The sequence below is a fragment of the Pomacea canaliculata genome, linkage group LG13, assembly GCF_003073045.1.
Source record: "Pomacea canaliculata isolate SZHN2017 linkage group LG13, ASM307304v1, whole genome shotgun sequence".
NCBI classification, from domain to species: Eukaryota; Metazoa; Mollusca; class Gastropoda; order Architaenioglossa; family Ampullariidae; genus Pomacea; species Pomacea canaliculata.
In genome coordinates this window covers 9,538,155-9,553,826 of record NC_037602.1, presented here as the reverse complement: position 1 = coordinate 9,553,826, position 15,672 = coordinate 9,538,155, and the positions used below count along the sequence as shown (strand labels likewise).

Sequence of the window (15,672 nt, the reverse complement as noted above, 5' to 3'; positions counted from 1 at the left end):
CAGTCCGCTGACTTTCATCATTCTGACCGGTCCCTTTCGTGCAAGAATTATTACATTTCCCTTTACTGTAACCAATTTACCGAGACCAGACTTCTATAGCCATAGTCTAGTATACTTTGTATTGTACGTTCTATATACAGCAAACAGTGTTGTCAACTTCTATCTTTATTGTCTAACTGGAGAGAAGTTTAGAAACCAAGTTTTGCGACTTTTTTCTGTTCATTGAACTAAACTGTAACAACCATTAACAGGCTCCTTCATATAAATCAAACTGTACGTTGTTGTTTTTTTATTGTTCTTATTGTTAGATTTTTTTTCTGTTTCAATCAAAGTTTGCAAACCATGTTTACATTTCCTTTAAACGTTTTGATGCTGTATTATTGGGTTTTTGCTTTGTATAACGATCAGTGACATTGTCAGCTTTGCGTTTCTCCCAACAGTGTGTAGGCTCTCTCTGACTAGAGCTGAATGATGTTAATTTAGAAAGTAAGTTCATTTCGTTGTCAGTGAATTAAGGAATAAATATAAAAACAAAGCAAATGAAATTTTGAATATAAAACTATTTCTGCTTGAATATTTAGTCTGCATAGAATGGTTTACAAATATATAAACCTGTATTTAGTTGATTGTAATAATTTCCCACTATGCCATTACTAGTTTTGTGTGTGTGTGTGTGTGCGCGCGTGGACCTGGGAAGGCGTGCGTCCACAAAGGTGTTTTGTGCGTACGAATCAGATTTAACTGAGAAAAAAAGAAAAACCTATCTTCGTTTACACATTAGTATCTGTCAAAAGACCCATTCCCGTGCTTCCTATGAAGGCAAATGTCTATTTACGCCAGTCCACACGTTGTTTACCAAGAACTCAAATTTTCAGGATTGGGTTAGGACAGCCATTACATGACTTTACTCCTGATAAAAGGAACTTTCTGCTTGTTCTTCTCTCTTTTACATCACACACCTACACTGAAAGCATGGACTGGAAGGTATTTCTTTCACTTTGATCTCTGCAAAAGTGAATGTCCTTAATTGTATTTCAATTCTAATTGTTTTAATCAATCAGCATTTAAGGTTAGGTTTAGGAATTTGAGCATGACTCTGTAAAGGATTGCTTTTATGAAATATTGAGATGTAATATTAACTCCAATTATCTCGCGCTCTTTCTCCAATCTCACCTGATTGTTTTTTTTTCGGTGAGAAGGACACGTCACAAACTAGCGGTCGGTCAGACTCGTTATTCTGACCGGTCCTTATGGTGTTAGAATTGTTACATTTCCCTTTATTGTTACATATTTACCTATTCCAGAGGCCATACTCTATTTTATTCTGTTCCAGCTATATACAGAAAACAAGGTTGTCAACTTTTGTCTTTAATATTTAACTTGCGAAAAGCTTAGAAACCAAGAACTGCGACTTTTTGCTGTATCATTGAACTAAACTGTAACAACCATTAACAGGATTCGTCAACACTCCGTCACACCAACCACCCAATAGGTCTTTCACTGTGGTTAACTCAGCCTGGGCACGAACTAAAATCTTAAGGATTTGGTTCTACTATTCATCACGTGACTTTACTCCTCATGAAAGGAACTCGATGCATGTTCTTCTCCCTTCTGAATCACACAGCTAAACTGAAAACAGACTGGAAGACACTTTTTTCACCTTGATCGTTTCAACACTTGGTAACAATAAATGTTTACACTTTAACATCAGTCCTAATTGTTTTAATCATTTGAGTTTTTTGATTACTTTTAGGAGTTTCATGTTTTCGAGCTGTTTGATAAAATACTGTAAACAATTGCTTCTAGTTTGAGGTGTGGGATCTCCATTTTTCTGACGAACTATATCTATTATTTTCTCATTTGATTTCATTTCTGTTGTTTTATTTCTGATGCCCTTTTTTTCCTTCTGGTGTTTCATTTCATTTTCTTTTCTCTACCTTAAACTTTTCCTTGCATATTTGGTTATTCTCTCTTATTATATTTTCATTTTTTTAATATTTATTTTCTAGTCTTTTTCTAATTGAAGACTATATAAAGATTTGTTTTGTAAAACAAAAACATTTCAGTCAAGTGACCCTTATCTAATTACCTTCTCGTCAAGACGCATTCCGTAAAGTCACGTGCTGTAATATTTTTCGATTATCTTCACAACAGGAAGAACATGGATTCCAATGTAAGTGTCGATGAGGCTAGTAATCTGATAATGAAAGTGGCCAGTCCTGCCTTTCTAATACTTGGAGGGTTTGGTAATATCATGACTATAATTGTATTTCGTCGACTAAAGGATTATTCCGCAGTTTCCACCTACTACATTGCATTGGCGCTCTCCGATCTGATGTTACTTTATTGTGGAGCTCTGACTAGTTACTGGCTAAAGTTCCAATTCCATGTCTTCATTGTGCATATGCACTCTATTATATGCAAAGTGGTTATTGCTATACACACCATAGCCAGCGCTTTGTCAGCATGGTACCTGGTTGCCATGACGATGCAAAGAGCGATGTCCGTGGTGTGGCCTCATCGTGTGAACGTCGTCTGCACGCGCAATGTTTCCCGCGGGGTCACGGCCGCTATAACACTGGTCATCACAATTTTATATTCACATCTTATGTATGGAGTTTCGTTGTTAGATACTACGTGTAATAATGTATCTTGCTACAAATGTTCGCTTGATTTGCGAGATTCAAACTACTTTTATTTTTATTTGAGTATTTGGTCGTGGGTTGACCTCCTGGTAGGTTCACTTGGACCCTTTGTTCTGTTGTTGGTGTCCAACATTGTTCTTGTTAGAAGTGTTTATGCTTCTTTGAGAAGGACACGTCACAGACTAGCGGTCGGTCAGTCGACGCACGTCACTGCACGTGAGAGAAAAGCTTCCTCTTTGTCAGTGATGTTGACTGTTCAGTCCATGACTTTCGTTATTCTGTCCGGTCCTTTTCGTGCAAATATGGTAACAGGTCCCTTTATTGTTAGATATTATTCTAGTCCAGACTTCTACAGCCAAAGTCTGGCATTTTATATTGTTTTTCTGTTATATACAGCTAACAGTGTCGTCAACTTCTATCTTTATTGTCTAACTGGAGAAAAGTTTAGAAACCAAGTATTGCAACTTTTGCTGTTCATTAAACTAAAGTGTAACAACCATTAAGAGACAAAGTTAGATGATCTGTCCTATATGTTACAATCTGAAAGCGTTTACATAAGGCCTTCTCATTTGCTCTTTATGCGCCCTGTATTATAGATAAAATACCTGATTGTTACCACCTAAGTGAGAGGTCTTGGGTTCAGATCTCGTCTCGGTACTCTTTGTACATGACACCTATTTGCAGGGTCGACTGTCGGATTTTTCTCCAGATGATCTGATTTCCTAGTCCTCGTCCTCTCTAAGGGGAAGCATTGTCTGTTCAAACTAACCAGCGAAGAATTCTCTAACTGTGGTCGCCTTTAAAATTTATCACTGGACTTTTTCCTTGTTTTCTTCTTTGCATATTCTATGGGTTTTCAGTACATATCTGCACTGCTGTTTATTCTCCTGTTTTTCGTATGTCGTCCATGTCTCCTTGTCTCTAGCGCTGTATATAAATCAAACGGCATTTTAGTAGTAGTAGTAGTAGTTGTTGTTGTTGTTGTTGTTGTTGTTGTTGTTGTTCTTCTTCTTCTTCTTCTTCTTCTTCTTCTTCTTCTTCTTCTAGTTTACTATTCCTTAAGTTTTCTTCAAAACCTTTCATGCTGTTTTGTTGTTTTTGTTGATCATTTAAATGACCAGTGACATTGCCACTTTTGCATTTTACGCAACACCGTGTGGTCTCTTGCAGCAAAACAAAACTGATTTGTGTTGAATTTTGTCAATTTAGTAAGATGTTGTGCTCAGTGATTTGAGCTATACATGTAAAAACAAAGAACGTAAACGAATTTTTACATCTAAAGCTTCTCTTGCTGAATTAAGCATTTTTTTTTACAAATATATAAAACTGTGATTAGTTCATTGTAATAATGGTAAACTTTGTCCATACTAGCTGTATATATATATCGGGTTGCTGTCGAAATAGTCATGACGCCTTTTGCAATATATGTCGATAGTTTATTTTAGAAACCACTGGAGTCGTTCGCATCTATGTTATTGTATGTCATTTGAGAGCTGACAGTTCTAGCTTTATTCTAAAAGTTGAGTGATTTGGTTGAATTTTGGAAACTTCACAAATTATAGACGAAAGATCAAACTGTGCCTTCTCACATTATTTTGCTGTTTACTTCTGTAAAGAGAAGAACAAGCTTCAAGCTTGAGAAAAGTGTCATAAAGCTGACGAATGCAATGCTGTACAACAGGGATGCACAACCTACGGCCCGCGGGCCAGATCCGGCCCGCGAAACTTCTGCCCACAGTGCAGGAAATCGGCATGTTAGTAATAAAAGAAGACCTTAAAAAAACGAGAAAAAAAAAAGGAAGAAGAAGTATTTATCCCCAAGTAGGGGCGTTTCCCAATCTTTTTTTCGATGGACGAACATTTCGATTCAGTGCTCCGACTTGGTGTCTCTTCGATGAGGCCGGACATTCAGAAGTTGGTTTCGGGAAAACAACTTCAAATATCCCACTAATTACTACATAATTAATGGTAAGTACAACTTGTTTCTAATAAAAATGGTATCTGCTCTATTTTTTTTTTCTTTTTTGTATTTTTGCGGTGAAGTGGCCCGCGACACGGCTGTCCGAAATGGATATGGCCCGCAGGCCGAAAAAGGTTGGGCATCACTGCTGTACAAGAAGGTCAGGTGATCTCGATCTCAAGAACGCCCCTCGGTTTTGGAGGCTAAACGTTTGTATGAATGAGGAATTATGAATATAATTGAATAATAACAAAAGATCATCGAAAAAGGGCGATTTATCATTGATTGATCTTTGTTCTTTATATAAATAAAATGCCTTTAGAAAAACAGAAAAGTGCCTCATGAGTTTTCAGACTACCCAATATATAGAGATATGGAAACCACACCAGTGTGTGTGTGTAGGAGTGTGCACGAATGCAAAGACGCTTTTTTCTTCGATTTCTTTGATGTTTTTGCTGATCAAATGTACAAATCACTTGTTTATCATGTATTTGCTTTCTCGTGTAGAAATAAAATATAATCTTTTCCCTCTTCGTACAAGTGTTGTTATGTTAAAAAAGTTAGGCTCCCGAGCTGTTTCTACTGTAGTGTCATATAAGTAGCAATGCACTTGATGAAGAACTTCATACAGCAGTGAACATTTTACAGTAATACACTATCTTGTGTCTTTTTCGTTTTCTACTGTCTTCTGTATAGAAAGTTTCTTCCACACATGTCTAATAGCCTCGTCCTACGGACAACTGACATAACTGTTTGCTTGTTGAATTACGAGTCATGGCTTTACATTAAGAAAGAAAGAAAGAAAGAAAGAAAGAAAGAAAGAAGAAAAGAAAAGGAAAGAAAAGAAAAGAAAAAAGAAAGAAAGAAAGAAAGAAAACGTCAATACGAATTTTTTGTGTTAGGCAATCGGCTTTATCCTCCCAAAGCGACATCACAGTAACTTAGCACGTTGGCAGTACGATCAATCAGAACATATAAAAGTAGATGATAAAAATACCGCTTAAAAATTATGAACAAAGACATTGTGTACATATTTGATCTTTCAGAGTAACAAACACAGTCAGAAGCAAAGAACGAGGCACGTAAGATAAATATTTTATTTCGTATGCTTGCAACAGTCGTGCAAATGACAATGTTTCCGTTAAATATTGAGTAATATTTCAGTAACGCAACTACGAGCAGGGGGAACAACCTGTACAACGGAGGCTGATAGTTGTACGCGCCTACCTCCCTTAGCATTTCGCGCATTGATTTTGTTCTCCACTGTCAGGGATTTTATTCATTTATTCCTCCCTTGCGGCGCATGGATAGATGGAGAAGCTGAAAGGGCTCGCCCCTCTTGCCTATTGTGGGCCAGAGTCAGCAGGTCCTGTACAGGGCGACCTGTCCAGTCTTTGATGTTTGTAAGTCAGTTCATCCTCTCAAGCCACCGCGCCTTGAGAGTCACATGACCATACAAGACAAGCTTACGTCGCTTGTAGGGTTACTGGTATCAGTATAACGACCATGCTTTGTACAAACTCTTTGGTTTGATGTCCTCTGTACGGGATCCGAGCAGCCTTTTCAGGTGCTTCTTAAACGCCTGAATTCTCCTCCGCATTGTCAAGCATGTTACTGCGAAATTTATTCTGTGAAGCATTTTGCCTTTTGTATATCCTTGTGACCTTCGAGCTGGTCGTTATAACTCTTTTAATATTAACAGGGGAAAACACATTTTACTCTCAACTGTAGTTAAAATACACGTCTTATATTATTCCAAAACGAATTGGTTTTACTTTTATCAAAGTATTAGTATTTCTGTTATCTCAGGACAAACTCTTCTTCAGCAAGTTGATTATTAGTGCTAACAACAGCTCTGTTAGTATGAATACTAAAAAAATCTTGCGATTTGTGAACATGTGTCCACTTCGTAGGGTTGATCTGCGTAAGAGCGTGTCTGGTTCAAGTCATCAAACTACGAGAAGAAAATAAAATAATGGAAGACATCGTTTGATATATTCGACTAATGTACGTCAGTAAAAACCACCATTTCACGATCAAAATGTATGATAAACTAAGAAGTAAGGAATGTAAGCCATACCATTTACATTTACGAAAATGATATACGAAGATTTCAGTTTGAAGTATTTTTAATTTGCTAGAGTCAAAAATAAAATAAAATAAAGCAAAACATAGATTCATAAAATAAAATCTTATTCAATGTGCTGTAATTTGATTTGCAAAACAACGGATTGCTGTACAAAACAGTTTTCCTTATTTATAGTCACATAAACTTATCAAATGGACAGCACAATAACCGCTTAACTTCCTTTCTGAACTTCTCGCCACTTAGACAGTAAATGAAAAAGCTTATAGTACTATGTGCATCAACCAGCAGGGACACTATAAAGTACATCATTTCACTGATACTGAATTGTGACATCCCCACTTTCTTATTAACATCAGGGTGTACAATCATAAACACCCGACAAGGACCAGTGAGGACTAGGAATGTGACGGACAAACTAATTAACATCACTGATAACGAAGAAGCTTTTCTTTCACGTGCAGTGACGTGCATCGACTGACCGACTGCTAGTTGCAGACGGACATTTCTTGCCGATGTAAGCACCGCTTTCACAAGAACAATGTTAGACACAAGCAGAAAGGCAAATGGCACCAGTGACCCAACTATCAGATCAACCCATGTAAAAAGGTAAAAGTAAATGTATTCGTAGATGCCTTCGACAGTGTCATATATACAGGTGTCACAAGACGAACCATTGCAATCAGGGTAATATAGGGAAACACCGTAGAGAACGTGTGAATATAATGCAATGATGACAACTGGTATAACGGCCGTGACCACCCGGGAAACTTTGCGAGTGCAGAAGACGTTGACACGATGAGGCCACGCCACTGACATCGCTCTATGCATCGCCATGGCAACCAGGTACCACGACGTTAAAGTACTGGTCACAAAGTCTGCGCAAGTTAATATTTTACAGATGATGGGGTGGACACAGAGAATAAAAAAGTGAAATTGATACTGTAGCCAGAAGTGAATCATCCATCCTAAATACAAATACAACAGATCAGAGATGGCCAGTGCAATGAAATAGGTCGACATTGCTGAGTAATCGCTCATTCGACAAAATATTATAATATTCATAATGTTGCCAAAGCTTCCAACTATCAACAACAAGGGATAAGCTACGTTTGTCATTAAATGAACAGCGTCTCGGAAACTTTGGTCTGAAGTCATGGTGCCAATTAATGGACTGAAACAATTGAAAAATGAATGTTAAAAAATTTTGGAAAAAATGTAAAAAAAAAAATAATGATAGGAAACAATTTAAATAACATAAAGTTAGAAGAAAGATAGAAGGATGAAAGGAAAAGATCGTTTGATTAATATTGTTAGTCCTACACTGACACTGATTCACGGTTAGTGAGAAACTCTGTTTAGATTGTAGTATTTCTTTCGAGTAAAAACAGCGAATAGGCGTAATTCATAAGAACCAAAAGAAAATTAATAATTAAAAAATTATTTTACTTTTTCGGATTCGGAAGTATTTATCAATCGTAAGCTTGTATTCAAATGACACATACACTGTAAACTTTCTAACTCACACCTTTTAAAAAGATAGAGATGGCATTACTAGCAAAGTTGAGAGGTGTTAAATGGCGGGTATCAAAACTTTCTACAAAACAGACTCACCTGAACTTGGCATCAGTGCGAAAGAAAGGATGTTCAGGTAAGGGTAATGGAGTCTTGGTTCCTGACTGAATGCTGGCAGAATGTCTTTTCGACTCCCTTTTATCGCGACAAAGCAGACATGATACATTTAAAAAAAACCTTTTTATTTCCGAGTGAAATGCGTCAGCAAACAGCTATATGTTTTCACAAAAAGGCGTTACTATTTGCTCAGTTAGAAAGTGCTTTAAAATGAGAGTCCAAACATTATTCGTACTTAATAATAATAGAACATACAATTGTGTGTGAGTGCGCGCCGACTAATGCACACACACATAAACGCACTGTAAACTGACTAATATTTACTGCTTTCTCTTTGTGATTTTGTAGCAAGAAGCCGGTTGTTCTGCTTGACAATTTTACTAAAATATTTTTTATTATTGTTCAGTACCTTTTATGTCTTTAAACAGTGCTTCATTAATATATGCATATACCAGCTGCAAGGATAAATAGCAAAACTCTTTTAACGACAAATATTGCTCACCTGCCTAAAACAGATTGAAGAGCACTGAAAAACAAAGTGATGAGGTCACTTTAGACAGCATTCTAAAGCTAATCTTTGTCAATGGAGATGATGTGGGTGTGTTTTAATTCTTGCCGGGTAACAGTCGTTTGGAGACGTGGATATATACTGTTATAGAGACTGTTGGTACCGAATGCACCACGGCTCATTGTAAGTATAGTACTAGTTTTCTCTTTTTGCTTCTTGACGAAGAAACTCGACTTTATCAATTAAATGTTGCCGAATTCTTGCTGTAACCAGTCATTTTTAAAAACTTTTTCCGTGCATTTAGTTCATGTTTTATATACTACACATATTATCACCTGATGTAAGACAACATTCAAAAATTCTTGAATCTTTCACCCTCTACAATCCTGTAATTCATGAAATACGGAAAAATAAAAGTTTGATTTACATTTAGCATGCTGAGCCCATTTTAGATTTTTTTGTTTTTGTTTTGTTTTTGTTTCTTTTTGTTTTTGTTTTGTTTGGGTTTTCATCTTGTGTTATCTGTAGATGAAGTCTTGTCAATTCACACTTTATTTAGTTTTAAATTTATGTTTGGACACGTATATAGATGTACATAAGTTTCGCTTGGTCCATTCATTCTACTGTCCAATATGTCCTTGTGAGAACAGTCGTTACCTCCATGCGTAACGCACGTCACACACTAGTGGTCGGTCAGTCGATGACGTCACTGCACGTGAGAGTCAAGCCTCGTCTTTGTCAGTGACGTTGACTGCGTTATCGACCATGTTCTTGTTTTTAACCGGCCTCCTCCAGGTGCAATGATGTAGACCGACAAAGGGGTTTTTTTCTATCACGAATAAAACCATAATATTATAATGTATTTCCTTCAAAAAAAAAATAAGGGAAATAGCGCAAGCACTTAATTATTTTACATATTCGAGAAACACTTGTACGAAGAGGAAAAAGACTCGATTTTATTTTTACACGAGAAAACAAATACATGTTAAACAGGTATTTGGTCAGCAAAAACATCAAAGAAAGCTAAGGTGCGCGTATTTGCATTCGTCCACACTCGGACGCACACACAAACTCGCGTTGCTTCCATATATGTATATATTAGGTAGTCTGAAAACTCATGAAACTTTCTGTTTTTGTAAAGGTATTTTATTTATATAAAGAACAAAGATTAATCAATGATATATAGCTCTTTGTCCGATGATCTTTTGCTATCATTAAATTACATTTGTAATTCCTCATTCCTACAAAGACCTGTCTTGAACCACAGTGAGATTATACCCTTCCTCTGAGGAATGTCTGCTCGATATCGTTTGAAGAGAATCGTCACGTCGGGACGAAAACCGTTTAAGTACCACATTGTTGTTAACAATCCACTGCTCATCAGCATTTATCAGGCTTCAAAACGTTGAATGAGCATATCTCAGATGTTTATACGGGCGTCAAATGAACGGCTTTCAGTTCACGAAGAACCCAAAAGACCGTGCTTACCTATCCCAAATTATTGATGAACTTTATTCAGGTGGTCGTAAACGTTTGAATGATGAATGTTCAACGTTTCTGCACTGCAATCTCTGTCACGTGGGTTTGACTTCATCGATTCCTCAGGTATAGGTTAATCAATAGTGGTTCCAAAAATGAACGAGCGCCATATATTACAAAAATTCTTCATGACTATCTGACAATAACCCAATACATACATTTATACGAAGCTACAACGGACATTATTACAATGAACTAACCACAGCTTTACATATTTGTGAACCATTGCAGACTAAAAATTCAGGAAGAGAAGTTTTTGATGTAAATATTCGTTTTCATTCTGTTTTTACATTTATGTCTTAAATCACTGAGCACAACATTTTACTAAACTGATAACATTCAACAGAAGTCAGTTTTATTTTGCTGTTAGAGGCTATACAGTGTTGCGTAACATGCAAAGGTGGTGATGTCACTGATCTTCTAACACAGTGGTTCTTAACCTTTTTTGAGGTACCGAACCCACAAGCTTCATATGCACATTCACCGAACCCTTCTTTAGTGTCATCACGAATTGCGGGTGAGTCTTGACCTCCATGGCGGAGGCTCCGCAGAACCCCTGAGACCCACTCACCGAACCCCTAGGGTTCGAACGAACCCAGGTTAAGAACCACTGTTTTAACACATGGGTGGGCAATCAATTTTCTCAAGGGGCCGCATGAGAAATTGGGATGGTTTTAGAGGGCCGGACTAATATAGTTAACTCAGTTTTACCCAATACTGTATATTTAATATACTGGCGGGCGAGCCAGCGGGCCGGTCAGAGACAGGAGGCGGGCCGGATCCGGCTTTTGCCCAGGCCTGCTGTAGACGGAATTTAGATATAACTAGTATATACAAGAGGTTTATGAACTCTACATTTGTTGTCCTCCATCTACCTAAGAGGTAGTCAAGGCTAGTATCCCTACTTATCAGCCTACAACATATGCAAGTATAAATCACGCGCACATACATACTACTCATACATATGAACATCGCTAGTAACAAGACCACGTCAAGGATCAATCGCTAATAATAATGAAGTTAATTTTTAAGAGTGCTTATAGTTATGTCTAGAAAATGTCACACGGAAGATGAATGTGACATGAGATGAATGTGACATTTTTATTTTCTTCTTCATTCTCACTTCTTCTCTGCTATTGCTTAATGACAACTCCTTGAAGTTCCCGAAGTAATTTTCTTGAACTGTTTTTATTAATTACCATTTTGCAAATAAAAACAAAATCATTCAAATTGCATTTGATAGTTTCTTTAATGAACACCAGTCCAACACATTCATTGCAAAATATCTCAAAAAGAAAACCTGCAAATTCATGCTTTAAAAACTAACACTGGGAATGTCACATTTTTATCATAAATGTCAAACAAACAAAACAAAACAATGTATCTGCTGAAAATTGTTTCATTCTTTGAACACTGCAAACATAAATTTCTCAATTAACTCAGAATAAGAAATTCTTACAAGCAGAAGTAAATTATTCAGTCATTTGGAGTAATTTATCCACCAGTAGGAACAGGAACATCTGCCTATCAAGGGATACACAATGTAATAAAACTCATTAAAAAACAGATTGCAATTATTATGTCATCAATTCCAATGAGCAAAAAGAATCAGGAAGCTAAAAAACCTTCTATCCAAACATTTTGACTTTATTATGTCTATGTCAATTGCAGTGCTCTGCAAAATTAGAATTTTTTTAAAAATCAGTAAAACGGTGCCAATGCAATAAATGAAAATCACTCTGTCTAAAACCGATTGTATTAGATACTTTAAATAAAAAGTAATACTTTCTGTTTCAACAGATGCTATAGGGAGAATTTTATTTTGCAGCAAAACATAATTTGAAAAAGAAATAAAGACAAAACAATCCAAATAAAGACAAAACAATCCACAAGAAAATAAATACAAGGAAAATTCAACAATAGGAAAAGCAAGAGGTGTGCCTCAATGTCTACAACATAAATTATTATTTGCCCCCTTCAACTCTCTGACTTCCTTTCCATCAATTACTATTTTCTTCTCCCCCACACACACAATCCCAGCTCCCATTCCTTAATTTTAGCACATTAGCTATGATTAAATAATACAAAAATGTTGAATATACCTGCACATGTCAATATGATAACATACTTTAAACAGCTGCAAATTTTAATTATTGATGAATTTCTTACAGCCATGTGATACCTGTATCTGATGTTACACACACTGCACTTGTGAGGCTTATCACTGTGAACCTGCACATGCTGTTTCAAAGCATTTGATTTTTTTGAAGGCAACTTTACATATGTTGCACTGGTAAGGTTTATAGTTACTGTGGACTTGGCTATGTTGTTTCAAATAGGATAATGTTTCAAATACAGCTTTACAAACCCTGCACTGGTGAGGCTTCTCATCCTTATGAACACGCATCTGTTGTTTCAAATTGGATAATCTTTTAAATGCCGCTTAACAAACCCTGCTCTGGTAAGGCTTCTCATCCCTGTGAACCTGCCTATGTCGTTTCAAATTGGATAATCTTTTAAATTCAGCTTTACATACACTGCACTGGTGAGGCTTGTCATCATTGTGAACCTGTGTATGTCCTTTCAAATTGGATAATCTTTTAAATGCAGCTTTACATACACTGCACTGATAAGGCTTCTCATCCCTGTGAACCTGCCTATGTTGTTTCAAATCGGATAATCTTTTAAATGCAGCTTTACATACACTGCACTGGTGAGGCTTGTCACCATTGTGAACCATCATGTGCTCTTTTAAAGCATATGATCTTTTAAATGCAGCTTTACATACACTGCACTGGTGAGGCTTGTCATCATTGTGAACCTGTGTATGTCCTTTCAAATAGGATAATCTTTTAAATGCAGCTTTACATACACTGCACTGGTCAGGTTTGTCATCCCTGTGAACCTGCCTATGTCGTTTCAAATAGGATAATCTTTTAAATACAGCTTTACACACACTGCACTGGTGAGGTTCGTCATCCCTGTGAACCTGCCTATGTCGTTTCAAATAGGATAATCTTTTAAATACAGCTTTACACACATGGCACTGATAAGGCTTCTCATCCCTGTGAACGGTCCTATGTCGTTTCAAATTGGATAATCTTTTAAATGCAGCTTTACATACACTGCACTGGTGAGGCTTGTCATCATTGTGAACCTGTGTATGTTGTTTCAAATAGGATAATCTTCTAAATGCAGCTTTACATACACTGCACTGGTGAGGTTTGTCATCCCTGTGAACCTGCCTATGTCGTTTCAAATCGGATAATCTTTTAAATGCAGCTTTACACACACTGCACTGGTGAGGCTTCTTATCACGGTGAACCCGTATATGACTTTTAAAATCAGATAATCTTTTGAAGGCAGCTTTACATGTTCTGCACTTGTGAGGTTTACCAGTGGGGTCCGACATGTGTTTTTTGTGCAAGGATGGAAAATGGAATGAAGACATACACACTTTGCACTTATCAGATTCAACATCACTACTAGGGTGCTGCTTTTCTGACTCAGTACTGAAGCTTGCTTCTGTCACATTTACATTTCTCTCATGCTGAGGACTTTCAGTCACAATATCCACCACCTGTGTATTTTTACATCCAGCAACATCCACATCTTGAAGTTCAGGTGATGATATACATGCTAAAATATCCTTATTTTTCCTGCAATTCCACTCCACCTCCTGTGGTACACTCTGTGCCTTCAAGTGCTCCATTACTGTGGACTGAGTGTGTGATTTTGTCTGCTCTGACTTTACTGCAGAACCAACGCCTTGACCAGAGTGATCTTCATGCTTGACCTCTGAAGTGACTGGTCCTTTTGAATACTGTGTCTTCACTACATAAGTATCACCTTGGCAGATCCAATAAAATTTATTATCACTGTCAAGTTGAGAAATTGCATCCTGGCCAGACCATGATCTCTCAGTCTTTACTACATGATTATTCTCAGTCATATGTGGCCATTCTATCTTCACAATGTGACTATGCTGCTGTTCAGTTTTAATGAAAGAAGTGGAATCTTGAGAATTCATCTCCACTTTCGGAACATTCTCACACCACCAGTTTGTCTGTGCAGTTGGATCAATTTTTATATTATGGAGTTCTTGGCCAAAGATACTTTCATGCTGCATGAAATCATTCTGTAAACATTTTGTCTCATTATAATCAGAGCAAAATGAACTTTCTGCTTTAGGTATTACATTATTGCTTAAGTCTTCTTGTGCCTCACCCATATATTTCGTTTCGGTCTTTATGACTGTACATGGGACCTGCATCTTGCTCTCCATGGCAAACAGATCTTTGTGCTCTCCAAAAATTACTGATTGTATTTATTGTCTTTTGGGTAAAGTACTTTTACACTTACTGTTGACTAACTTTCCATGAAGCTCAAGATCTCAGCTTCATCAACGCTATTCTTTCTAGTGACAATAGAAGACCTCCTGAAGTCTGTTGTAATCTTATCAGACCTGAAACATAACAATTGTAATGATTCAGTTGTCATGGTAATTATAAGCAAACATTTAAAAGCAAGGGAGATTTCACTTAGCCGTTCTCTCTGTTAGAATGAAAGAAAAAAGCTTTTACTGCTGCGGCTTTTTTGAAACACGTAGGTTCTTACTCAGTAGAAATTCTGTTAAATTGCAGAATTTTACGCTATTTTAATCTAAGATTATGTGGTACTGAATGGCTATATATTGATTAAAACCGTCGCCATCTTTAGTGGGCCGGACAAACTACTGAAAATCAAGGCATTTAACCTCTCAGAACAGAAACAAGAAAGTAAAATAAATAAATCATGTCTGCCCGTGCTCAGAATTTGAGGAATGAAGCATACCGTGTAGGTGGAACTTGTGGACGTAGAAGTGTAGTCGTCACACCATGAATCCATGACTCTAGAGTCTAGAAGTTTGAAATCAGTTTTCCTCACGAAGAACAACAACTCCGTATTTTCTTTTTACGAGAGTTACCGCCCATGTGTTGAAAGTTGCATAGAGATCCGCCGGGATGCGTATCACGTGGTACACAATTTAATGGCCGTGACTCGGGTGGAGGACAAAGAAGTCTCCACGCCTTTTTTCTGAAGTATTAGAAATAGAACTCTATTTTCCCGACAGTTTGAACGAGAAAATAACTTCGTCTGTACTACAACAATCAGTGTCGTATACGAAGCAAAAATTAAATGCGATCGACATTGCTGCCGAAGCACAAATCAAATCAGACTTTATTGCCTGTAACTCCTGTGAGGCTCGCTAAAGATGGCTGCGGCATACTTGATGCTGTATGAATGTGGCGAGAAATCTTCG

General features: G+C 37.1%; 1 protein-coding gene across 1 annotated transcript; it reads right to left on the bottom strand.

Moving 5' to 3' along the window:
* Positions 1–11,864: 11,864 nt before the first annotated feature.
* LOC112554399 (zinc finger protein 485-like) lies at positions 11,865–15,279 on the bottom strand. Its single transcript, XM_025222159.1, is given in 6 exon segments — positions 11,865–11,894; positions 12,540–12,635; positions 12,637–12,812; positions 12,903–13,308; positions 13,579–14,835; positions 15,204–15,279. Coding segments are annotated over 5 exon segments (1,785 nt in total). The 5' UTR covers positions 14,656–14,835; positions 15,204–15,279.
* Positions 15,280–15,672: the final 393 nt, after the last annotated feature.